This window comes from Nomascus leucogenys, chromosome 8, assembly GCF_006542625.1.
Source record: "Nomascus leucogenys isolate Asia chromosome 8, Asia_NLE_v1, whole genome shotgun sequence".
Taxonomy (NCBI): Eukaryota; Metazoa; Chordata; class Mammalia; order Primates; family Hylobatidae; genus Nomascus; species Nomascus leucogenys.
This window is the reverse complement of record NC_044388.1, coordinates 42975921-43001325: the sequence shown is the minus strand read 5'-3', so window position 1 is coordinate 43001325 and position 25405 is coordinate 42975921. Positions and strand designations below refer to the sequence as shown.

At 46.6% G+C, this 25405-nt stretch overlaps 2 protein-coding genes across 3 annotated transcripts in view; one reads left to right on the top strand and one right to left on the bottom strand.

Annotated features, from left to right (window-relative positions):
- The first annotated feature begins 1344 nt into the window (after positions 1–1344).
- On the top strand, positions 1345–9373 carry STAR (steroidogenic acute regulatory protein). Its single transcript, XM_030817112.1, has 7 exons — positions 1345–1845; positions 3938–4051; positions 4365–4492; positions 6562–6720; positions 6862–7046; positions 7703–7796; positions 8635–9373. Exons 1-7 carry the CDS (start codon positions 1782–1784, stop codon positions 8746–8748), a joined length of 858 nt encoding a protein of 285 aa, XP_030672972.1. The 5' UTR covers positions 1345–1781; the 3' UTR covers positions 8749–9373.
- A 3919-nt stretch (positions 9374–13292) lies between these two features.
- ASH2L (ASH2 like, histone lysine methyltransferase complex subunit) overlaps positions 13293–25405 on the bottom strand; it is a 33501-nt gene continuing 21388 nt past the window's right edge. For both annotated transcript variants that reach the window (XM_030817111.1, XM_003269577.4), the window contains 6 exons: positions 23909–24076; positions 23416–23609; positions 18864–18956; positions 17176–17274; positions 14120–14179; positions 13293–14031 (listed from right to left, as the gene is read on the bottom strand). In XM_030817111.1, coding sequence (XP_030672971.1) covers positions 13924–14031; positions 14120–14179; positions 17176–17274; positions 18864–18956; positions 23416–23609; positions 23909–24076 — 722 coding nt within the window. In that variant the 3' untranslated portion in view covers positions 13293–13923. The remainder of the gene's footprint in view (positions 14032–14119; positions 14180–17175; positions 17275–18863; positions 18957–23415; positions 23610–23908; positions 24077–25405) is intronic.

The following is a 25405-nucleotide window of genomic DNA, read 5'->3' as shown; positions in this document are numbered from 1 at the left end:
CAGTTGGTCTCTCAATAGAGGAGAAGCACACCAGGCACAGTGGCTCACTTTGGGAGGCCAAGGCAGGAGGATGGCTTGACCCCAGGAGTTCAAGACCAGCCTGGGTAACATAGCAAGACCCCATCTCTATTTTTAAAAATTAAAAAAAAAAAAGTTTTAATAGAGAAGGAGAAAGAGTCCCCTGTGTCTCTGCTGGAGGTGAGTGCTGAGGGTGGGGACAGCGTTTAAGGGGGAAAGTGGACCCAGCACCTGCCTTGGGGAGATAATTCCACAGAAGAGACAAGCAAACACACACAAACCATTCAACAAATCAGGACCAGAACTAAGCCCCTCAAGTGATACTGACAGTAAGGGTGTGGTGGGAGGAGCCAGCATTCCAGAAGACCAGGATGGTCTAGGAAGGTTTCCCGGAGGAGAAGATTTTGAGGAAGGGGCCGAGTGCCTCTGGGCAGCCTCTGCTCACAGGATTCCCCGACTGCATCACTGGGGTGGAAATCGGGGGCCAGGGGTGTGACTCCCCTGTTCCATATGGGCTCCAAGTGCCAGGCCTGGCTCTGAGCAGATCCTGTCCCTTTCACCCTGTCTGGAGTCAGGGAGACAGCGGGAGTGCATGGGGCCCCGGCACTGCTCCCCATTTTTAGGGCTCCCCTCTGCCTGTGTGAGGTGGTGGCAGGACACAGAACTCCCTCACACAGGGAGCAGGGCCTGGGCCAGGGGCAGTTCCAGTATGAGTTTTTCCACTCCCAATATTCTTGCCCAGTGAATCTGGCTTAAAAGCAGCCTCAAGGTCACTGTAAAGGGAAGAGATTCCGTCAGAGCCCAGCACGTGCTGCGCCTGGGTGAGGGTGAGTGGGAAATGCAGAGGCCTCGTGGGGCCTTGCTCAGCCTGACAGGGCCCCTAAAGTGCAAAGACTAGGGTGAACACCCCAACGCCCTGTCTTTTCTTTTTTTCCTTTTTTTTTTTTTTTTTTTTTTGCGACGGAGTCTCGCTCTGTCATCCAGGCTGGAATGCAATGGTGTGATCTCAGCTCACTGCAACCTCCACCTCCCAAGTTCAAGCAATTCTCCTGCCTCAGCCTCCTGAGTAGCTGGGATTACAGGTGCCTGCCACCTCGTCTGGCTAATTTTTTGTATTTTTAGTAGAGACGAGCTTTCACCATGTTGGCCATGCTGGTCTTGAATGCCTGACCTCAAGTGATCCGCCCACCTCGGCCTCCCAAAGTGCTGGGGTTACAGGCGTAAGCCACCGCGCCTGGCCAAGGGAAGTTTTTTTCTTTTTTTATTCTTTTCTTTTCATTTTTTTTAAATTTTTTTTTAACACAGGTTTCTGAGCCTCAATTCCAGATCAGCTGAGCCTGGAGTTTCTGAAGACAAGGGCTAGAAATCTGCACTTTAAACTCTTGAAAACCACTGTGTGCCTTCATCTAAGCTGCCCCTGCTTCTCTCCCCTCCATCCCTCCAGCCTGGCCCTGTCCTCCCCACTCTCCCCTGCACCCTCCCCCGCCCCACACTCCCCACAAACGGCCAAAGCAGCAGTGTGAGGCAATCGCTCTATCCTTGACCCCTTCCTTTGCACAGTGAGTGATGGCGTTTTTATCTCCTGATGATGATGCACAGCCTTCAGCGAGGGGCATTTAAGACGCAGAACACCGAGTCCAGGCTGCAGCTGCGGGACTCAGAGGCAAAGCTTGAGGGGCTCAGGAAGGACGAAGAACCACCCTTGAGAGAAGAGGCAGCAGCGGCGGCAGCGACCCCACCACTGCCACATTTGCCAGGAAACAATGCTGCTAGCGACATTCAAGCTGTGTGCCGGGAGCTCCTACAGACACATGCGCAACATGAAGGGTGAGCGCTGCGGGAAGGAGGCAATGAGGGGTTGGCCAGCTCTCAGCGGATGAGGCTTAGGCCACCCAATTCTGATCCTAATTGTGCCTCTTACTGGGTGAACCTGGGCAAGTTTCTTCCCTTCTTGAATCTCAGTTTTCCCCTCGGAAGAAGTGGGCTGGTTACTAAGATGTATCCCTTCCAGATTCTATAATTTCTGGTCTCCCCTCTAGGACTCCAATCTTTTTTTTCTCCTTTTCTTTCATTTTTATTCTTTTTCTTTCTTCCTTCCCTCCTTCCTTTCCTTTCTTCCTTCCCCTTTCCCTTCATTCGTTCTTTTTTTCTTCCGCCTTTTCTTTTTTTTGTTTGAATCAAGGTCTCTGTCACGGAGGCTGGAGTACAGTAGAACAATCATAGCTCACTGCAGCCTCAAACTCATGGGCTCAAGCCATCCTCCCACCTCAGCCTCTTGAGTAGCTGGGACTACAGGCATGCACCACCACAACCAGCTAGTTTTATTTATTTATTTTTATTTTTATTTTTTTTAGAGACAAAGTCTTGCTATATTGGTCACGCTGGTCTTGACCTCCTGGACTCAAGGGATTCTCCCACCTTGGCCTCCCAAAGTGCTGGGATTACAGGTGTGAGCGTCCACACCTGGCTTACTTTATTTATTTTGAGACAGAGTCTCACTTTGTTGCCCAGCCTGGAGTGCAGTGGCACGATCTCGGCTCACTGCAACCTCCGCCTCCTGGGTAGCTGGGATTACAGATGCATGCCACCACGCCTGGCTAGTTTTTGTATTTTTAGTAGAGACAGTGTTTTGCCACGTTGACCAGGCTGGTCTTGAACTCCTGACCTCAGGTGATCCGCCTCCCAAACTGCTGGGATTATAGGCATGAGCCATGGTGCTCGGCCTATTTTATTTTTGAGGCAGTCTCGCTCTGTCGCCTAGGCTGGAGTGCAGTGGCGCTATCTTGGCTCACTGCAGCCTCTACCTCCCAGGTTCAAGCAATTCTCCTGCCTCAGCGTCCTGAATGGCTGGGACCACAGGCGTGCACCACCATGCCTGGCCATCTTTCTTGAACTATTCCGGACTTTGCCTTCCTTCAGAGCTGGACAAGGCTTGTAGCAGGGGTGCACAGGAAAGTCTTGCCCACAGTGGCAGAGTAAATATTAGACTTCACTCCCACAGGCAAAAAAAGATGGAGGAGAAGAGAGATAGAGGAGTAAGACAGGAGGGCAAGGTAAAGAGAGAAGCCGGTGGGGCTGGGAAGACTGGTTATCATTGAACAGCCAGGAAGGGGCAGAAACCAGCTACAAGAGGCCACTTTTGTAGAGCTGATTGGCATCCAAGGTCATTTGAATCAATCCCCTGCTGCCACTGAAGGGTACACAAGTCAATCTAGACACGATCTTTCCAATTACACTGGATTGAATTAGCTACCTTTAGAGCGAGAAGCCATGCTTAGTGGTGGCAGTGTTGGTGTTGTCCTCACTAGATGGACAGGACTTCCCTGGCCCAGAATCCAGGGGCACACAGAGTAGCTTATGCATGCAAGCACACAGACTCATGGAAGCACAGATTCATGCAAGCACACAGACCTCATGCAAGCACAGATTCATGCAATGCAAGCAGATTCAGGCAAGCACACAGACCTCAAGCAAGCACTCAGACTCATGCAAGCACACAGACCTCATGCAGGCACAGACTCATGCAGACACACAGACTCATGCAAGCACACAGACTCATGCAAGCACACAGGCCTCAGGAGTTGTCTTCTCCTTATGAAGCAGGATTTTTCTGGTTGCTTGAACACAGCTTTTTCCCTTTTTAGGGACAGAAACTCCAGCAGGCTCTGGTATAACCCATCTCCAGGCAGGGCCAGGCCTGACCACCCCAGATGGAAGGCAGATTTCTGGACTCTGGAGCACTGCAGTGGGAGTTGGGGGCCTGGCTCTAGTTCAGGTCCCTGCTAGAATCCTGTGTGCTCCTGAGCAAGTCACTTCCCTCTCCAAGCCAACTTACTCATTTGAGACAAGATGAGGGGGTGGAATGGTCCATCTCTAAGGGGCTTTCCAGCTCCTAGACAAGGGTTATTCCCTTCTGCAGGGCTGAGGCAACAGGCTGTGATGGCCATTGGCCAGGAGCTGAACCGGAGGGCCCTGGGGGGCCCCACCCCTAGCACGTGGATTAACCAGGTTCGGCGGCGGAGCTCTCTGCTCGGTAAGTGCTGAGGCTTCTGGGATCCTGGTGCTGCTGGCAGGAGGTTCCCTGGAGGGTGATGTGGTGCATGTGGCTTTGGCTCCCCTCCTGCCCTTCCTTCATTTTGAGAGGACGTTCCCGGCCTAGAGTTCCTCAAGGCCAGATCCCTCTCCGGTCACCTGTGGCGGCTGTGTCTAACTCGACCAGCAGGCTGGCCCCTATGGCTTTAGTCCGGGCTCTTCAGAGCAATGAGCAGACCCAGAGCTCCAGGGATGAGAGCTGGTGGAGGCTGGGAGATGAAGGAAGCTCTGTCTCTCCTCGGCTGTGTATCCAGGTTCTCGGCTGGAAGAGACTCTCTACAGTGACCAGGAGCTGGCCTATCTCCAGCAGGGGGAGGAGGCCATGCAGAAGGCCTTGGGCATCCTTAGCAACCAGGAGGGCTGGAAGAAGGAGAGTCAGCAGGTAAGCATGGGGCAGAAGCCTGTGGTTCCTCCATGCTCCACTGCCATCCTCAAGGCCAGCTGGAGTTACTGTTCTTCCCAGAATTCCTGTCTCATGCAGCAGTCACTGGGTAGCAAGTGGTTTTATCTTGAGAACTCTCCTTTCTCAATAATATATCCTCAGAAATGCCCTTCCCCCATAAAAGACACCCTGGAGAGTCCTGTTTGAGAAACACTATTCCTGTGTCCTTAGCTACAGAATAGGATTGCATTGTGCACCCACTTGGCAGAGACCATGCAAGGGGGACTCCAAGTGCCTCATCGCCCTGGGTCAGATATCCCAACGACGCCAAAGTGCACTGTCTGTGCTGTCAGCCCACCTGTGGCTGGGCTTGCAGGGATGATGTGGGCTCACCCTAAAACAGGCCTGGACTAGAACACAGAGTGGCCCACGGCCTTCTGGGGTTCTCTGCACTTGAGCACTGACCCATCACTGGGGACAGTAATCAGGTTCACGGTAAAGGTTGGTGGCTCTGTTATGGAGATTTTGGTGGCTTTACCTTCAGCAAAAGCTGACATGCTGCCCACTACACAAAGTTCAGGTAGAACCCCTCCTTCCCTAAGTTCTCAGAGTAACAGAGTTAACAGACTACTAGTTTGGGAGTCAACTGGGACTTAGGTCGGCACTGCTCTTAGTTAAGGGTCCCTGGGCCAATCACTGACCTTCTCTGTCCCCACATTTTTCTGGTGTGGAATGAGGTATTGAACTAAAACAAATCTTGAAGATCCCATTCAACATTCTATGTATCCACTTAAGCTGGTGTAAACCACTTTTCCCACTCCCAAGTTTCTCTCTTGGGATCTCTGAGCTTCTGAAGTCAAGTAAGAGTCTTTTCAGTTGGACCTACCCATACCACCATCATTCGCCACCAAGACAAAGGGTCCAGTGGGGCTGGGTGCAGTGGCTCACGCCTGGAGGCTGAGACGGGAGAATTGCTTGAGCCTAGGAGTTTGAGACCAGCCCGGGCAACACAGGGTGATCTCATCTCTACAAAAAATTTAAAAATCAGCTAGGTGTAATGGTGCATGCCTGTAGTCTCAGCTACTTGGGAGGCTGAGGCAGGAGGATTTCTTGAGCCTAGGAGGTTGAGGCTGCAATGTCCCATGATTGTGCCACTGCACTCCAGCCTGGACAACAGAGTGAGACTCTGTCTCAAAAAAACAAACAAACAAACAAAGTCTTAAAAAGGGTCCAGTGGCAGCAGGTAACTTCCACCAGTTGTCAGCAGATGCACAAGGCCATGGCAACAATGATTACCTACTCTATCTTAGGACAGTTCCAGGCTTCCTCGTGCTCAGCTTGGAGTTCCTTTGCTGTTCCCCTCCCCACCTTGCCTTGTATTGCCTATGAGACCTAGGCTATGAATATATATATATATATATATATATATTTTTTTTTTTTTGAGACAGAGTCTCACTCTGTCGCCCAGGCTGGAGTGCAGTGGTGCGATCTCTGCTCACTGCAACCTCTGCTGTGCAGGTTCAAGCGATTCTCCTGCCTCAGCTTCCCAAGTAGCTGGGATTACAGGTGCCTGCCACCATGCCTGGCTAATTTTTTTTTTTTTTTTTTTGAGACGGAGTCTTGCTCTGTCGCCCAGGCTGGAGTGCAGTGGCGCAATCTCGGCTCACTGCAAGCTCCGCCTCCTGGGTTCACGCCATTCTCCTGCCTCAGCCTCTCCGAGTAGCTGGGACTACAGGCGCCCGCCACCACGCCCAGCTAATTTTTTGTATTTTTAGTAGAGACGGGGTTTCACCGTGGTCTCGATCTCCTGACCTCGTGATCCGCCCGCCTCGGCCTCCCAAAGTGCTGAGATTACAAGCGTGAGCCACCGCGCCCGGCCATGCCTGGCTAATTTTGTAGTTTTAGTAGAGACGGTGTTTCACCATCTTGGCCAGGCTGGTCTGGAACTCCTGACCTCGTGATCCACCCACCTTGGCCTCCCAAAGTGCTGGGATTATAGGCGTGAACCACCGTGCCCGGCCAAGAATATTTTTGTCTAACCACCTTCTGGGGGCTCCTTTCTCTGACAGGACAATGGGGACAAAGTGATGAGTAAAGTGGTCCCAGATGTGGGCAAGGTGTTCCGGCTGGAGGTTGTGGTGGACCAGCCCATGGAGAGGCTCTATGAAGAGCTCGTGGAGCGCATGGAAGCAATGGGGGAGTGGAACCCCAACGTCAAGGAGATCAAGGTGAGCAAAGTCCAGGTGCGGGTGGCAGGGGCCCAGGAGAGCCCAGTGTGAATGCTGTATCAAAGAGAGGACCCCTAGCTGTGGGGGGTGCTTGGCCCAACATAGGCTGAGTCGTGATTCTGGTTCCCCATGGCCTGGTAGGTCCTGCAGAAGATCGGAAAAGATACATTCATTACTCACGAGCTGGCTGCAGAGGCAGCAGGAAACCTGGTGGGGCCCCGTGACTTTGTGAGCGTGCGCTGTGCCAAGCGCCGAGGCTCCACCTGTGTGCTGGCTGGCATGGCCACAGACTTCGGGAACATGCCTGAGCAGAAGGGTGTCATCAGGTAATACGGGCAGCAGGCTCCAAACCCCCCTCTTCTAACACAGGCCTGCAGGTGTGCACCCAAGCATGTAGACTGCATCCCCAGCTCAAAGAAACCAACCCTTGGTGCACCCATGGCTTCCTTCTACGAAAGAAGATACTTTTTACTTTCGGTAAAAAGAGGGACAAAGACACGATAGGCCCTACTTGGACAGCCAGACAGCTTGTCATGACCCTCCCAGAAAGTTTAAGAACCTTAATAATTTTCTGAAGCATGGGGCAGGGCTGAGGTTCAGCTGGTACGCTCAGACACAGCTGTAATGTAGACTAAAATATTGAAATAATCCATACCACTCAGTACACCATGGCCTCCTGAATTTCCCAAGGCCCCAGCCCAGCCACCAGCCTGAATCTTTTCCCTGACATCCCAGTAATCCAGGAACTAAAGGGCACAAGAGGCCTCAGGGGCTGCTCCAGCTACAAGCAGCCTTTATTCTGACGAGCTGGTAACTGTGCCAACTGCCAAATAATTACCCTTTGCAAAGGGCACTTCCCTGATGAGACTTAGAATTCTAAGACAAGGTACCGTAGAAACGCATATCTGCGGTACTGGTGTAAGCAGCCAGTGCAAGAGAGAACTCGCAACTGTCCTCCTGACTTGACTTCTCCATTTGCCAGGGCAGAGCACGGTCCCACTTGCATGGTGCTTCACCCGTTGGCTGGAAGTCCCTCTAAGACCAAACTTACATGGCTACTCAGCATCGACCTCAAGGTGAAGGGCATGGGAGGGGGACCCGGGGGGCAGGCGGTAGTGAGAAAAACAGGCTCTTCCCATTCCCCCATGCTGCAGAAAGAATCCTCTTCTATTCTGATAGAATCACAGGCTGTAAGACAGGGAAGGGCCTTGAGTGATGGCCTAATTGCTACTCTACCATCTCCAAAGCCTGTGATGGCTCCCTCTTGTCTTTTTTTTTTTTTTTTTTTTTGAGACTGAGTCTCATTCTGTCACTCAGGCTGGAGTGCAATGACATGGTCTCAGCTCACTGCAACCTCCGCCTCCCGGATTCAAGCGGTTCTTCCGCCTCAGCCTCCCGAGTAGCTGAAACTACAGGCGTGTGCCACCACACCTGGCTAATTTTTGTATTTTTAGTAGAGACGGGGCTTCACTATGTTGGCCAGGCTGGTCTCAAACTCCTGACCTCGTGATCTGCCTGCCTCCCAAAGTGCTGGGATTACAGGCGTGAGCCACTGCACCTGGCCCTCTTCTGTCTCACAGCAAACTTCAGCTCTTATATGTAGTTACCATTTTAGAAAGAAGGAAACTTAGGTCCAGAGATCTGAAGGGTGAAAAAGGCAATATAACTTGTTCAGGGTCACACAGCTGGGAACACCAGGCTGAAACATCTTGTTGACCAGTCGTGTGCTTCTGAAAGTCATGACAGCAGAGCAGCAATGCAGTCCTCCTGCCCTTGACCGGGCAACTCCAAGGCTGCACCTATTAACAGAGCTCGAAGACCAAGCCCCTGGCAGCCTGTTTGTGATAGGGTGCAGAGTGTCAAGAGTGGGCCAAAACCCACAAGATGGCCAAATTCTCCTACCTCCTACTGCAGGGGTGGCTGCCCAAGAGTATCATCAACCAGGTCCTGTCCCAGACCCAGGTGGATTTTGCCAACCACCTGCGCAAGCGCCTGGAGTCCAGCCCTGCCTCTGAAGCCAGGTGTTGAAGACCAGCCTGCTGTTTCCAACTGTGCCCAGCTGCACTGGTATGCACGCTCATCAGGAGAATCCCTGCTGGAAGCCTGCAAGTCTAAAATCTCCATCTGGCGACAGTGGATGGGTGGGGTTCGTGTTTAGAGTATGACACTAGGATTCAGATTGGTGAAAAGTTTCTAGTACCAAGAAAACAGGGATGAGGCTCTTGGATTAAAAGGTAACTTCATTCACTGATTAGCTATGACATGAAGGTTAAGGCCCCTAAAATAATTGTAAAACTTTTCTTCTGGGTCCTTACGTACCCACCTAAAACCATCTTTAAAATACTAGTGGCTGATATGGGTGTGGGGGATGCTAACCACAGGGCCTGAGAAGTCTTGCTTTATGGGCTCAAGAATGCTATGCGCTGGCAGTGCATGTGCACAAAGCAGAATCTCAGAGGGTCTCCTGCAGCCCTCCGCTCCTCCCGGTCGCTGCACAGCAACACCACAGAACAAGCAGCGCCCCACAGTGGGTGCCTTTCAGAAATATAGTCCAAGCTTTCTCTATGGAAAAAGACAAAACTCATTAGTAGACGGGTTTCCCTATTGCTTCCATAGGCACCAGTCAGAATAAAGAATCATAATTCACACAAAACATCAGTCTGTGTTTTAATATTGTACTGTTAAAAAAAATCTATGCAGCTGGGCGCGGTGGTTCACAACTGTAATCCCAGCATTTCGGGAGGCTGAGGCGGGCGGATCACAAGGTCAGGAGATCAAGACCATCCTGGCCAACATGGTGAAACCCTGTCTCTACTAAAATACAAAAAATTAGCTGGGTGTGGTGGCGCACACCTGTAGTTGTAGCTACTTGGGAGGCTGAGGCAGGGGAATCACTTGAACCCAGGAGGCGGAGGTTGTAATGGGCGGAGATTGTGCCACTGCACTCCAACGTGGGCGACAGAGTGAGACTCCGTCTCAAAAAAAAAAAAAAAATCTATGCTAGTAGATTACAACTTCACACTAGAGGAGTTCTGGACAAAGCTTTTAATTAGTCAAACTAAATTAATCAGGCTCATTAAAAGGAAAGGAACTACTGGGAAATTATGCAATTCAATAATTTAGACTCTTACCAGGATCTTTCATAAAAATTTAATTTCCATAAGCATAACCTAAATGAGTTCTTAAAGAATTCTATAAGCAATAGCTGATTAATGGGCCCTGGAAGATGAAGATTATAACTGTTTATTTACCTAATTAAAAGGGAAAGCAGTGCCAAATATGAGAATAAACAATATTAGTTAACATTTCTGTTACTTATGATGCCAATTAGTAGTAAGATAATTACACAGCTGTTAACTTTGTTTGGGGCTGGCAACTTCTCTGCTTAAACAGGCTAAAAGTTTAGTATTCTGGGAGAAGTGGCTGGAAGAAGGGGTAATATGGTGAAAGCAAATTCCCTTTCCCAGGAGTCAAGAGAATTTATGTGAGGTGGCTCCCGCCTGTAATCTCAGCACTTTGGGAGGCCAAGGCAGGCGATCACCTGAGGGTGGGAGACCAGCCTGACTAACATGGAGAAACCCCGTCTCTACTAAAAATACAAAACGAGCTGGGTGTGGTGGCGCATGCCTGTAATCCCAGCTACTTGGGAGGCTGAGGCAGGAGAATCGCCTGAACCCGGGAGGCGGAGGTTGCAGTGAGCCAAGACTGAGCCACTGTACTCCAGCCTGGGTGACAGAGCGAGGCTGTCTTAAAAAAAAAAAAAAAATTACACACAACACACACACACACACACACAGACATTGGGATGGAAGGCGGGTAGAGAGGATGAAAAAAATCACCATTACCACCTGAAGCTTTTCCATTCTTGTTTAAATAGCATTGATGATTTGCACCATTTGGAGATAGAGCTCTGGCTTATTATAAAACAGGAGCTGGGCACAGTGGTGCCTACCCACAATGCCAGCTACTCTGAAGGCTGAGGTGGGAGAATTGCTGGAGGGCAATTTGAAACGAGTCTGGGCGAGATAGTGAGACCTCATCTCAAAAAAAAAAAAAAAGAAGGAAAAAACAAAGGAGTTGATGAAACCAAATTATGACAAACTAAATTAAAAAATTAAAAAATAGCATTATTGGGAACACTGGTATTTACTGAGGTATTAAAATTTTACAACCAGTAAAGGTATTTATTATAATTTATTCAGATTGTTCCTTAGTTTATTTCTGGCATGGATAAAATTATTGTTTATCTAGGAGCCTCAGAGTTGAGAAAGGATAGTTGTAGAGAAGTATTTCTAAAATGGAATTATGATCCACTACCAGCTAAGAGAAAATAGTTACTTGTTTAAAGATACCTTAAAGCAACATATATTCTAGTTTCAAGAGAACAGGCTGACAGTCAAGAAACAGGCTTTTAACAAACCCACTGGTTTGCTGGATTCTAATTGCCTCCTTCAAACTATGTAATTGTGTCTTTCTGGTTTCTGTGGAGATATTTTCCCACTTGTTTAATTTTACACTGGAATAAAACAAGTTGTCACTGTTGATCTGATTACAGAAACTATTTTATATAGGACTCTGTGAAGAGTAGATATTCTCTGAGCCCTTCAAATGAACTGTATTAAAACACACACACTTTTGAAGTTTGAGAAGAACATCATTATCTGTAACCTTTGATTTGTGAAAATAAAATATATACAAAAAGCTAATTTTATAATTTAGATGGAGAGTGGGTATACAACTTATATGTGGTAATTTATATTACAAAGAGTTAACATTCAGCTTCCTCTAAATAACACCACCCTCATTTTCTTGGAGTCCCTCAAGCTCCGATGACCTAGAAGCTTTATAACCAGGTCTGCCCTTGAAGACCAGCTCATGCATTAATAGGTGTCTAGGGCTGAGCCTCAGCCTCCAATCACACTTGACCTGTACAGGCTTTCCTGTTCAGAGATATGGAGTGGCCAAATCAAAGTGTCCGGGTGATTCATCAGGAGACAAATACATCAGTCAATGCTACTACGTTAAAATACCAATATTGTCTTGACGTGTGGGAACTCTCTTAAACAGGAGAATGACAAGATATTCAGAAGAGCCACAGGCATAACATGGTGATTCTGCAGCAGCATGTCACCCTCCACATGGTGAGCCACTCTACCTATTAACCGAGGTAGAGCGGTAAATGCAGGAGAGACTTTGGGCAATCCTGGGAGGACTGTCTTTGCCGTAAGACTGATGTATTGAAAAAGGAAGACAGGCCGGGTGTGGTGGCTCATGCCTGTAATCCCAGCACTTTGGGAGGCCGAGGTGGGCAGATCATGAGGTCAGGAGATTGAGATCATCCTGGCTAACACAATGAAACCCCGTCTCTACTAAAAATACGAAAAAAAATTAACCAGGTGTGGTGGCACGTGCCTGTAGTCCCACCTACTCAGGAGGCTGAGGCAGGAGAATTGCTTGAAGCTGGGAGGTGGAGGTTGCGGTGAGCTGAGATTGCGCCACTGCACTCCAGCCTGAGTGACAGAGCGAGACTCCATCTCCAAAAAAAAAAAAAAAAAGAGAAAAAGGAAGATAAGGAAACTATATAGGAATCCAAAAGGAAGGGTTTTTTTGTTGTTGTTGTTTTTTTTTTTTTTTTTTGGACACAGGGTCTTGCTCTGTCGCCCAAGCTGGAGTGCTGCGGTGCAAACATGGCTCACTGCAGCCTCGAACTCCTGGGCCCAAGGGATCCTCCCACCTAAGCCTCCAGAGTAGCTGGGACTACTGGCATGTGTCATCACATCTGGCTAATTTTTTGAGAAGGGATCTTGCTATGTTGCCCAGGCTGGTCTTGAACTCCTGGTCTTGAGCAATCTTTCTGCCTTGATGTCTCAAAATGCTGGGATTATAGGTGTGAGCCACGGTGCCTAGAAGGCTCATTCTTTTTTTTGAGACAGTCTTGCTCTGTCGCCCAGGCTGGAGTGCAGTGGCACGATCTCAGCTCACTGCAACCTCCGCCTCCCGGGTTCAAGCAATTCTCCTGCCACAGCCTCCTGAGTAGCTGGGATTACAGGTGCCCGCCACCACGCCCAGCTCATTTTTGTATTTTTAGTAGAGACGGGGTTTCACCATGTTGGTCAGGCTGGTCTCAAACCCCTGACCTCGTGATCCGCCTGCCTTGGCCTCCCAAAGTGCTGGGATTACAGGCGTGAGCCACCGCGCCCGGCCTAGAAAGCTCATTCTTACATTTCAGTCTTTAATAGTCGGAAAACTGCCCTTTAGCCATCAGCTCAGGGCAAAGGAAGATAAGCAAGACAGGAAACCACCTGCACATATATCAACATCCACGTTCCAAGGGAAGACCAGGAGGGAGACCATTAGCCCTTTGAAACTCTTGTTCATCTCCTGAAGGTGGCAGATTTTCACAGGAAAGGGGGTGGCTGATTGGCAAGAATGGGAGCAATAGGAAAGCGGCCAAAACACAAGTCAGAAATCCGGCTCTTCCTCCCAGTGCCAGCTCCCTTTCTCATGCTGCTTACATTTCTGAACACTGTCACCAAGAGGCACCCAACCTGAAGGGAAGCGAAGTGTCACACAAACTTCAAAACAAGTTTTATTTGGGAAGTTTCTCATTTTGTTAAAGCTGCAAGCAAGTTTCTTTCACAATTACACTTCTAGAGATCTAGTAGTTTTAGGAATCTCAGTGTTCAAAAGTGTATTTCAAAATGAACAAAACCAAACCCACACCAAAAGGAAATAGCGTTTAGATTGGTTTGGAATGTATAGCCATTGATTTCAGGTGTTCTCAGAAACAGGCTACCATTTCCTTGGAAAACAAGTGGGATGGAGTCAATGCCCACAGAAGGAAATGTCTTTTAAATAAGTTAGTTACTCAGATAATATTATTCACTCCTTAGAAAATATAGTAGGATAACAAGTCACAGCTGGCAGGGTATGCAGTACAGCACCGATTTCACAGGGGGCTTATGCAATCCTGGAGTCAGCGGTTGTTGGCTTATGGTACACAAAATAAGAGCAGTCACTGGAAGTGGGGAGAAAATAGTGAAAGGCAGGCAGTCTCCCACAGTCCTACCCAGACTTTTAACTTGCTAAAAGGAGAGGCTGTGTTTTTAGCATCTTTGGGAGAACATTTGAGACAGTTCAAAAACAAAAACAAAACCCCCAGTATTATTCCCAGAAAGTCCTTGACAGAAAAGAGGGACCTGGTCAGGGTTCCCACGGGGGACTGCGCCTCCCATCCACTTCTGTCTCCACATGATACAAGACGTCAGCCAGGGTGTGCTCTACCACGGCACCCCAGCCCATGTCACTCATCTGCAGGAGGAATGAGAAACAGAACACGGTGACTACAGCAGCCATGGCGATGCTGAGGACACATGCAGCCATTTGTAATGTTACTCACAGGGCGGTAAGTGAGATCCTTCGGAGGATACTTGAAGCATGGTCCAAAGTTAATGGAAACCTGGAGCGAATTCAATTCAAGCAGACATGGAAAAAATGGACAAAAAAAATTGGAAAAGTTAATTTGACACAGGAAATTTTCACTTTAAACGTGGCTACAATACTCGGGGGATAAATGGAACAAATGAGATATATATTAAATATTACTAAAAGTGGTCAACATCCTGATGTCCATCAAGAATTAGGTAACTAAAACCGATCTGTGTTGATTTCTGTTGTCAAAGAAAAATAAAAATTCAGGATCCCAATTTGCTCTGTCAAAAGGAAAAAATTAAGCTGAAAGCTGAGTCATGCAAGAAACTGCCTTTCCTTTTGTTGCTAAGCAGACACCTACAGATAAAAGGTTAAATATCCCCACAGGCAGCTACTTTATGTTCACCTTACCTTATGTGAAGTGCCGATTTACTGGGCACGAGATGAATACATAATTGACTTTCCCTTATCTGCTCCTTTTCTCTTGCAACACATGGATGACCATACTCTCCTACTTTCCCCTCCAGCCCACATTTCCCCTTTATTTTACTTTTTTTTTTTTTTTTGAGACAGGCTCTGACTGTTGTCCAGGCTGCAGCGCAACAATGCGATCACGGCTCACTGCACCCTTGACCTCCTGGACTCAGGGGATCCTCCCACCTCAGCTTCCCAAGTAGCTGGGACTGCAGGCATGTACCACCATGCCTGGCTAATTTTTTGTAGAAAGGGGGTTTTGCTATGTTGCCCAGGCTGGTCTCGAAGTCCTGGGCTCAACTGATTCTCTTATATTGGCCTCCCAAAACGTTGGGATTACCGCCGTGAGCCACCGTCCAGCCCTTTTTCTTTTTAAAATTTTTAAGCCCTCAAATTCATCCTTGGAGAAAGGCACAGACCACAGACTGTTTCTGTGATTCTGTTTTTTTCTTACGGGCAGGTCCTTAACTTTGGCAAAATAAACTTCTAAATTGATTGAGATCTGTCTCCGATAGTTTTGGTTTACACTGTTTAAAGATTTCCCTTTTTTTTTTTTACCTGCTTCAATGGTGCCTACAGACAGACTAAAAGTACATGGAAATCTTCATGCATTAACTTTTCTTTTTCTTTCTTTATTCAGACAGAGTCTTGCTCTGTCACCAGGCTGGAGTGCAGTGGCATGATCTTGGCTCACTGCAACCTCCACCTCCCGGGTTCAAGCAATTCTCCTGCCTCAGCCTCCCGAGTAGCTGGGACGACCAGCGCGTGCCACCACGCCTGGCTAATTTTATTTTATTTTTTGAGACAGAGTCTTGCTCTGTTGCCCAGGTTGGAGTGCAGTGGCATGATTTCGGCTCACTGCAAGCTCCACCTCCCGAGTTCATGCCATTCTCCTGCCTCGGCCTCCAGAGTAACTGGGACTACAGGCGCCCGCCACCACGCCCGGCTTTTTTTTTTTGTATTTTTAGAGAGATGGGGTTTCACCGTGTTAGCCAGGATGGTCTCGATCTCCTGACCTCATGATCCGCCCGCCTCGGCCTCCCAAAGTGCTGGGATTACAGGTGTGAGCCGCCGCGCCCGGCCAATGCCTGGCTAATTTTTGTATTTTTAGTAGAGATGGGGTTTCACCACATTGGCCAGGATGGTCTCAATCTCTCGGCCTCCCACCAAAGTGCTGGGATTACAGGCGTGAGCCACTGTGCCCAGCACCCCCTCCCCATTTTTTTTTTTTTTTTTTGAGATGGAGTCTCACTCTATTGCCCAGGCTGGAGGGCAGTGGTGTAATCTTGGCTCACTGCAGCCTCCATCTCCCAGGTTCAACCGATTCTCCTGCCTCAGCCTCCCCCGTAGCTGGGATTACAGGCGCGTGGCCACCACATCCGGCTAATTTTTATATTTTTAGTAGCAACGAGGTCTCACCACATTGGCCAGGCTGGTCTTGAACTCCTGACCTCTGCCTGCTTCACCCTCCCAAAGTGCTGGGATTACAGGCATGAGCCACCGCGACTGGCCTAACTTTTCTTTTTTTTTTTTTTTTTTTGACACAGAGTCTCGTTTTGTCATCCAGGCTGGAGTAGTGGCATGACCTCAGCTCACTGCAACCTCCGCCTCCTGGGTTCAAGTGATTCTCCTGCCTCAGCCTCCTGAGTAGCTGGAATTACAGGCATGTGCCACCACGCCCAGCTAATTCTTGTATCTTCAGTAGAGATGGGGTTTCGCCATGTTGGCCTGGCTGGTCTTGAACCCCTGACCTCAAGTGATCCACCCACCTTGGCCTCCCAAAGTGCTGGGATTACAAGCGTGAGCCAGTGCACCCGGCCCCAACTTTTCTATATATCTGTATCTGTCTACCTATCTATCTACCTACCTACCTATATATTTTTAAAACCAACAGGCCCTAATGATAGTACCCTTCTTCATGTTTGGATCATATTTAAAAAAAAAAAACTTGCCAGATGTGGTACCTCATGCCTCTCTGTAATCCCAGCACTTTGGGAGGCTGAGCTGGGAGAACTGGGAGAACTGCTTGAGCCCATGACTTTGAGACCAGCCAGGGCAATGTAGTGAGATCCTGCCTCTACAAAAACAAAAACCAAAAAATTAGCACACCCCAGCTACTCAGGAGGCTGAGGCGGGAGGATCACTTGTGGCCAGGAGGTCAAGGCTCTGGTGAGCCTATGCAACAGAGTGAGACACTGTCTCAAAAAAAAAAAAAAAATCAATGTAAGCAACAATGACTAATAATGGTGAGTTATCATGACATCCCAGGAGGATTTGTGTATGTGTATTTATATCCTTCCTACTGAACGGTAACACCACACCACGTGCTCAGGGGAAAAGTATGGCACACACGAACTGCAGGACCTTTTTCTATCCAGCAAATACTCCCTAAGATGCCCAAACTGTTTTTGGACTAAACTAATGGTAGCAACACATGCGCATGCCACTCAGGCTGCTTGGATTTCTTTCCAGCACTCAGTAACTTTGTCATCGCAACCCATTCATCTGCTTCCTTCAAGTTTTGCTCATGGGATGGAAACATGTACGTACCGTGCAGCTCTTGTACAGTGAGATGGCTGGAAAGTAAACCCCCTCAAAAATATCTTTGTAAGCCACACCTTGATTGACACCATTTTTATAAAATATTATCTGAAACAAAAACCATGATTTTACTTCAGAACCGTAAAAAAGAACAAACAAAAAAAGAACTCTCTAGGAAAATATATTAGAAGTGCTGCTGCCAGACTGCTAATCACTCACCCAAGAACAGTACATAACTTGTGTAATAACAACATCTTCAATTTTTATAATACTTTCGATTTTTCAAAGCATGTTAATATGCACTATTTAGGCTTCTTTATTTCTTTTTTGGGACAGGGTCTCACTCTGTGACCCAGGCTGGAGTGCAATGGTGTGATCTTGGCTCACTGCAGCCTCAACCTCCTTGGCTCAAGTGATCCTCCCACATCAGCCTCCCAAGTAGCTGGGACTACAGGCATACACCACCATATCCAGCTAATTTTTAAAATTTTTTTATAGAGACAGGATCTCACCATATTGCCCAGGCTGGTCTCAAACTCCTGGGTTTTGTTTTCTGAATTCCTGTGCTACATATACCAAACAGTTCTATATTTTATTATTCATTGCATTGTATTTATAAAAGTAAGCTGGGAGGCTGAGGAGAGAGGATTACGTGAGGCCAGGAGTTGAACACTAGCTTGGGCAACATAGTGAGACCCCATCTCTACAATTTTTTTTTTTTTTTTTAAAGTAAGCTGGCCTTCCATGGACTCCTTGGGACCACACCTGTTTAAGCATGCTTATTTATCAATTCCTTTCCCTTGAGTCAGTTGTCACTTCTGCTTTTTCACTTTGAAGTTCTCTAAGACTCTTATGTCACATCTCTGAATCCCCATGTTCCTCCTTTCTCTCCCAGAATGACACTGAATATTCTCTCTTGACCGCTTCAGTTCTTCAGAAAAGGCTGCCTTCTCTTCCCAGCAAGAGGGGGCTTTCTGGTTATTGCATCTTTGGATCTAATAATTGTTTCTCTTTAGTATTTCTTTCCTAAAAACAGCGGAAACTCTAGTTTCTTTATTTCACCTACATCTCCTTCTATTAGTGTCCTGGGTGGCTTCACAGCATTAGCATTTTTATGAAAAAAATGTTTCCAGCTTAACTTTCTTCCTCTCCATCCCACTTCCCTTTTTATTTTTGGCCCTTGTGGCTGGCCCAGATGTGCCAGCCTTTCTCTGGCTGTGCTATGACCTTGGGCAGACATGTTTCCAGCAACCCCGGAAGCGGAGGCAGAGAAGGTTCTGAAGGACACTGAGTGAGACGTTACAGCGCCTAGTGCCCCTGGGCCACACCACAAGGTCTACTCTCCCACTCCAGGTTCCCTCCCTTTGGACTTGATACCTCCTCTGATAAAGAATAAAGACACTGGACTTGCTTCCTCAGTCTCTTGTAGATTTCCCATCAGGCCACTATTTTTATACACTTTTCTCTACAGAGTGATCCTGAAAGAACAGGGTCATGTCTCTAACAGCAGCAGCAGCCACGGTGCTACATAAAGAGCAAAACACAATAAGCAGAGGGCGAGCTTGCCGCTGGCCAGTGGGGCTACCAGACGCCCCTTCATTCCCCTTTGGGCCTCGTGTTCCTCACTTTTATAATGAAGGAATGGGTCCTAATCCTCAAGGCCTTATGACTCTAATGTTCTTACGGCCATGACTCACCTCACTATGGGGAGTCTGCTTCAGGCTCTTCTCTGCTTTATCCACAAAGTCTTTTTCCTCAAAATACAAATAACTCTTGAATTTTATCAAAGCCTTGAAAACCAAGAAAGAAAAAAAGGCACAATAAAGCATCAGCTCCATCACCATGAAAAAAACGCATCTGCACACAAATAGTGTTAACCCTTTGAGCTCTACAACAGATATTAAAAATCTTTGCAGTTGAGTTTTGCTAGATTTTGAACTATTATACACTTCTTAAAAAATACCAGATGGCACATGTTTATTAAAACATTTTCAGTAGGCCTTTAGTAAGAAACGTGAGAAAATACATAATACATACACACTTACCACAATAAAAATACCCATAAAAGTGGCTAAATTCACACATCTTTTCCAATAATATCACTGAAAGAAATGACAAGTTTATTGAGTCTATAATCTCTTATTCTTTATTTTTTTTTTTGAGACGGAGTTTCGCTCTTGTTGCCCAGGCTGGAGTGCAATGGTGTGACCTCTTCTCACTGCAACCTCTGCCTCCTGGGTTCAAGCAATTCTCCTGCCTCAGGCCCTCGAGTAGCTGGGATTACACCACACCCGGCTAATTTTTTGTATTTTTAGTAGAGACAGGGTTTCACTATGTTGGCCAGGCTGGTCTCAAACTCCTGACCTCAGGTGATCCACCCGCCTTGGCCTCCCAAAGTGCTGGGATCACAGGCGTGAGCCACCGCACCCAGCCTATTCTTTTTTTTTTTTTTTTTTTTTTGAGACAGTCTCACTCTGTCACCCAGGCTGGAGTGCAGTGGTGTGATCTTGGCTCACTGCAACCTCGGCCTGCCAGGTTCAAGCAATTCTCCTGTCTCAGCCTCCCAGGCAGCTGGGATTACAGGCATGCGCCACCACACCCGGTTACTTTTTGTATTTTTAGTAAAGACGGGATTTCGCCATGTTGGCCAGGCTGGTCTCGAACTCCTGACCTCAGGTGATCCGCTTGCCTCAGCCTCCCAAAGTGCTGGGATTACAGGTATGAGCCACCGCACCAAGTCTACAATCCCTTATTCTATGAAAATATTTTGAAGGTCACCTTCTTCCCCGTCCTAGTTTCCCATCTTTTCCCACAGGTGGTCTCTGGGTCACCTCTTTCTTACTGGTTCTTAAGAGTCTATTTAACTATTCACTTCCAGAGAAATATATGACTTTAATTTAAAAAATTTCAATTTCTTAACATATATTTGTATTAAACATGGTTAGAAAAGAAGAATTCCCAAGATACACAAGCATATAAAATGAGAGTCTCTCTTTCTATGTCCCTTATACCCAGTTTCCCCTGCAAAAAGTAATCACTGTTCCAATGTCCTGGTATCCTTCCAGAGAATCTAGGCATATATTGTCTTCAAAATTAAAACACACACATGTGGCCGAGCGCAGTGGCTCAAGCTTGTAATCCCAGCATTTTGGGAGGCTGAGGCAGGCAGATCACGAGGCCAGGAATTTGAGACCACCCTGGCCAACATGGCACAACCCCGTCTCTACTAAAAATATAAAAATTAGCTGGGCGTGGTGGTGCATGCCTGTAATCCCGGCTACTCAGGAGGCTGAAGCAGGAGAATTGCTTGAACCCAGGAGGCGGAAGCTGCAGTGTGCGAGACTGCATACCACTGCACTCCAGCCTGGGTGACAGAACGAGACTCTGTTTCAAAATAAAACACCAGATAAACATACAGAAAAAAAAAAAAAAGCCCAAAAAGCCATACAAATGGTAACATATTATAAGCTTTGTCTTGCATCTTGAGTTTTTAACTTGGCAACTACATTAGAGACCATTTTATCATCAGTATATATATGGCTTTTGAATAGATCCGTAGTATTCTGTCGTGTGGACATGTCACTGAAAATTATTTATTTATTTATTTTTGAGACAGTCTTGCTCTCTGTCGCCCAGGCTGGAGTTCACTGGCATGATCTTGGCTCACTGCAACCTCTGCCCTCCAGGCTCAAGCGATTCTCGTGCCTCAACCTCTTGAGTAGCTCAGATTATAGGAATGTGCCATCACACACAACTAATTTTTGTATTTTTTTGTAGAGACAGAGTTTTGCCATGTTGCCCAGGCTGGCCTCGAGCTCCTGGCCTCAAGTGATTTGCCTGCCTTGGCCTCCCAAGCGTGGAGCCACAGTGCCTGGTCAAAAAAAAATTTTTTTTTTTTTAATTAAAGAAAAAAAAATTTTTTTTGTAATGTAAATGAATCATTGAAAAAACTCCTACAGAATCCTTTAAGTGCAGACCTCTGTGTTCTGTAAAACCAGGCATTAGTGTGGTATACATTTAAAGAGTTCCAGGAGGCAGGATGGTACAGTAAGAGTCACTAGTGTGATATAATCAATAAAAATGAGACCGTAGGCTGCTTATTATCAGAATAAACTCAGAGTATTTCCACTATCAAATTTAAAGACTTACTCTAAAGCTATGATAACCAAGACACTGTGATACGGGCATAAAGGACAAGAAATAGATCACTGAAATACAGAGCTCTAAAGTAAACCTTTCCTTAACACAAACATCTGATTTTCAATAAAGGCATCAAAGAAATCCAGTGGAGAAAGGAAAGAGTAACATACGGTGCTGGGATAATTGTGTAATCATATGCAAAAAAAATTAATTTCCATACTATATATAAAAATCTGGTTGGGCACAGTGGCTCATGCCTGTAATCCCAGCACTTTGGGAGGCCGAGGCGGAAGTTCAAGACCAGCCTGACCAACATGGTGAAACCCTGTCTCCACTAAAAATACAAAAATTAGCTGGGTGTGGTGGTGGGTGCCTGTAATCCCAGCTAATCGGGAGGCTAAAGCTGGAGAATTGCTTGAACCCATGAGACGGAGGTTGCAGTGAGCCAAGATCACGCCATTGCACTCCAGCCTGGGCAACAGAGCGAGACTCCATCTAAAGAAAAAAAAAAAATTAATCCAAGGTAAATCAGACACCTATGTGTAAAAGCTAAAACCATAATGTTTTCAAAGGAAAACATGGGAGAGTATCTTCAGACTGGGAGTAGCCAAAGATTTTTTTTTTAATTCATGGAAAGAAATAAGTATAAAAGAAAAATTTGATAAATTAGATTTCATAAAAACTAAAACTCTGGTTCCTCGGAAGACACTATTAAGTGCAGTGACTCATGCCTATAATTCTAGCACTTTGGGAGGCTGAGGCAGGTGGACTGCTTGAGCCCAGTAGTTCAAGACCAGCCTGGGCAACATGGAAAAAAAAAAAAACAAAAAACCCTGTTTTAACAGGCAAAATATTTGAAGAGAAACTTCACAAAAAACATGTGAGTGGCCAAAAAGCACATGAAAAATGCCCAGTATGTCATCAAAGACATGCTAATTTAACTCACAATGAGATACTACTATACACCCATCAAAAATGGCTAAAATTAAGTTGACAGACAATCACAAATGTCAGCAACTAAAACCCTCATACATGGTGGGAAAAGAGTTTGGCAAATTTCTTATAAAGCTAAATATGTAACTATCCAATGATCCAAAAAGACTTGTACATGAATATTCATAGCATCTTGTTCATAGTAGCCCCAAACCTGAGACGGCCCAAGTGTCTCTCAGTAGGAAAATGCATAAACACACTGGGGCACATTCATGCAATGGAGTACTACCCTGCACTGAAAAGGGTGCACAGATATATGCAGCAAAATGGATGAGTCTCAAAAGCCAGATATAAAAGACTACAGACTGCATGAGCCCACTTAAGTTCAAGAAGAGGTAAAAATTAAAGTATGGTGGGAAAGAAAGTTAAAACAGTGGTTGCCTCTATGTGGGGGTGTGGACTAACTGGGAAAAGGCATGAGGAAACTTCCTGAGATGATGGTAAGTGTCCACATCTCTTTTTTTGGGGAGTGCAGTGGTGTGATCACCGCTCACTGTAACCTTGAACTCCTGGGCCGAATGATTCTCCCATCTCAGCTTTTCAAGTAGCTAGGACTATAGGCACCCACTGCCGTGCGCTACTAACTTTTTTAGTCTTTTGTACAGAGGGGGTCTCGTGCTGTTACCCAGGCTGGTCTTGAACTCGTGGGCTCAAGTGGTCTTCCCAGCTTGGCTTTCCAAATTGTTGGGATTATAGGCGTGAACCATCATGCCTAGTGGATCCTACATTTCAATAGTTTAGGTCAAACTCAAAAAACTCAGTGAATGTACACTTAAAATTTGTGTACTTCATTTTATATAAATTTTGTATCAAAAGAATGAATTAAACAGATTGAATTCTAGCTTATGTATCCTGAAGTACTTAGTGGGAAAGTGTCCTGATGTGTGTCATTTTCTCTGTAGTGCACTAAAAAAAGACGAATGATAGATGGGTAGAAGAATGAATGGATGGCTATTTGTGCACTGATTGTTACTGTTATTCTGAAAATGTCATAACAGGTTAGGAAAAAACATGAGCCGTAGGTCAGCTCCTAAGAGATCACGCAAGCCACAGTGATAAGCACTGGTTGCCACAGGTCTTCAAAGCCAGGAATCTGCCGGGAGAGGACAAACTCACCTTATCTTTGTATGTATCTGGCAATGACTTGGCTGTCTCTGTGTCTTCAGGGAGATTAATATAAAATCCCAGGACGTCTCCCTGTCCATAGCCAGAAGAGTAGTGTTTGCCAATGGACTGGTGGAACTTGGTTCCCTTTTTGCTCCGCCAAGAATAGCTAAATTTATCATAACCTAAAGGAGCTTGAAGGTTACCTGTCCCAATAAAAACATACACAGGAAGTCAGAAGATTGCAAGTCAAATCTAGTTTGTTGAAGGAAAAAGATCCTATTTCTTTTTATGTTTTTTGGTCAATTTTGTAAAATTGCTTAAAAACTTTCTCACAAGCAAAGAATTACAAAAATATCCCAGGAATAGCAAACCAGCTCAACCCTCAGGAACTGAATTCTATGCTCACAATCTGGTAAACCCAACAGCCTTGAAGCCTTAGCCCTTGGCCAGATGGTCTATCCTCTCTATCTGCTGTGATGTCCATATTAAGGCCCCAGCTTACCCAGGGGCTGGGACCAACCCAGTCTGGCAGCGGTATCTGGTGGCATCTCATCCACGGTGATTTCAAAATACCAGGCACCTTTCCGTACTCCGTGAGAGGCCCTCACCATAGAGTAGCCCTTCTCTCCAACCACAGTCAGCCGGTCATCTGAGATCTTTAACTGGGGAGCTGTGGTGACAGAGATTAAAACAAGGCCTGCAACTTATTTGAGGTTCTTGGGGACAATTGCCACAAAAACATTAGTCCAATAAAACAAAATTTAAAAATCACGAATATCAGGTCAGGTGTTTGAAATATTAGTTGAGGAGTTTAAAAATCTCAGCATAAGATACTGGCAAGGAATGAGAAAGGAACAAAAAAGAGAAAGTTGTTAGGTTACCTGATTTTTATTACATGTGATTATCTTTTTTTTGAGATGGAGTCTCGCTCTGTTGCCCAGGCTGGAGGGCAGTGGTGCAATCTCAGCTCACTGCAACCTCCACCTCCCGGGTTCAAGCAATTTTCCTGCCTCAGCCTCCCGAGTAGCTGGGATTACAGGCGCGTGCCACCACGCCCAGCTCATTTTTGTACTTTTAGTAGAGACAGGGTTTCACCATGTTGGTCAGGCTGGTCTTGAACTCCTGACCTCGTGAGCTGCCTGCCTTGGCCTCCCAAAGTGTTGGAATTACAGGCATGAGCCACTGCACTTGGCTTTTTTTTTTTTTTTTTTTGAGACGGAGTCTCATTCTGTAGCCCAGGATGAAGTGCAGTGGCACGATCTTGGCTCACTGCAACCTCCACCTTCCAGGTTCAAGTGATCCTCCTGCCTCAGCCTGAGTAGCTGGGATTACAGGCGCCCACCACCATGCCCAGCTAATTTTTGTATTTTTAGTAGAGATGGGGTTTCACCATACTGGTCAGGCTGGTCTCGAATTCCTGACCTCAGGCAATCCACCTGCACTGACCTCCCAAAGTGCTGGAATTACAGGCGGAGTCACTGAGCCCACTCTACATGTGATTATCGTTAAGACATCTGATTGATATTAATTATATTGCATATTCCCTCAAATATAACAAACCAATGGTGATGAGTTTGGAACTTAATTTGAATAAATTTTCATTTAAAAGATTTAACTTTTTTTTTTTTTTTGAGACAGAGTCTCACTCTATTACCTGGGCTGGGGTGCAGTGGTGTGATCTCATCTCACTGCAACCTCTGCCTCCCGGGCTCAAGCAATCCTCCCACCTCAGCCTCCCAAGCAGCTGGGACTATAGGCATGTGCCACCATGCCCAGCTAATTTCTGTATTTTGTTTTTTTGTAGAGATAGTGTTTTGCCATGTTGCTCAGGCTGGTCTTGAATTCCTGGGCTCAAGGGATCTGCCCATCTTGGCCTTCCAAAGTTTTGGAACAAAGTGTTGGAATTACAGGTGTGAGCCACCACACCCGTCCTTTTTTTTTTAGAGCCAGGGTCTTGCTCTTACTCAGTCGCACAACCACAGCTCACCACAGCCTAGAA

Excerpts from the sequence above, each read along its gene's own strand:
- STAR (XM_030817112.1), top strand. The coding sequence starts at position 1,782 with ATGCTGCTAGCGACATTCAAGCTGTGTGCCGGGAGCTCCTACAGACAC. Across the intron at positions 7,047-7,702 it reads GAGCAGAAGGGTGTCATCAG|GGCAGAGCACGGTCCCACTT; the intron begins GTAATACGGGCA and ends TCCATTTGCCAG. Across the intron at positions 7,797-8,634 it reads TACTCAGCATCGACCTCAAG|GGGTGGCTGCCCAAGAGTAT; the intron begins GTGAAGGGCATG and ends CTCCTACTGCAG.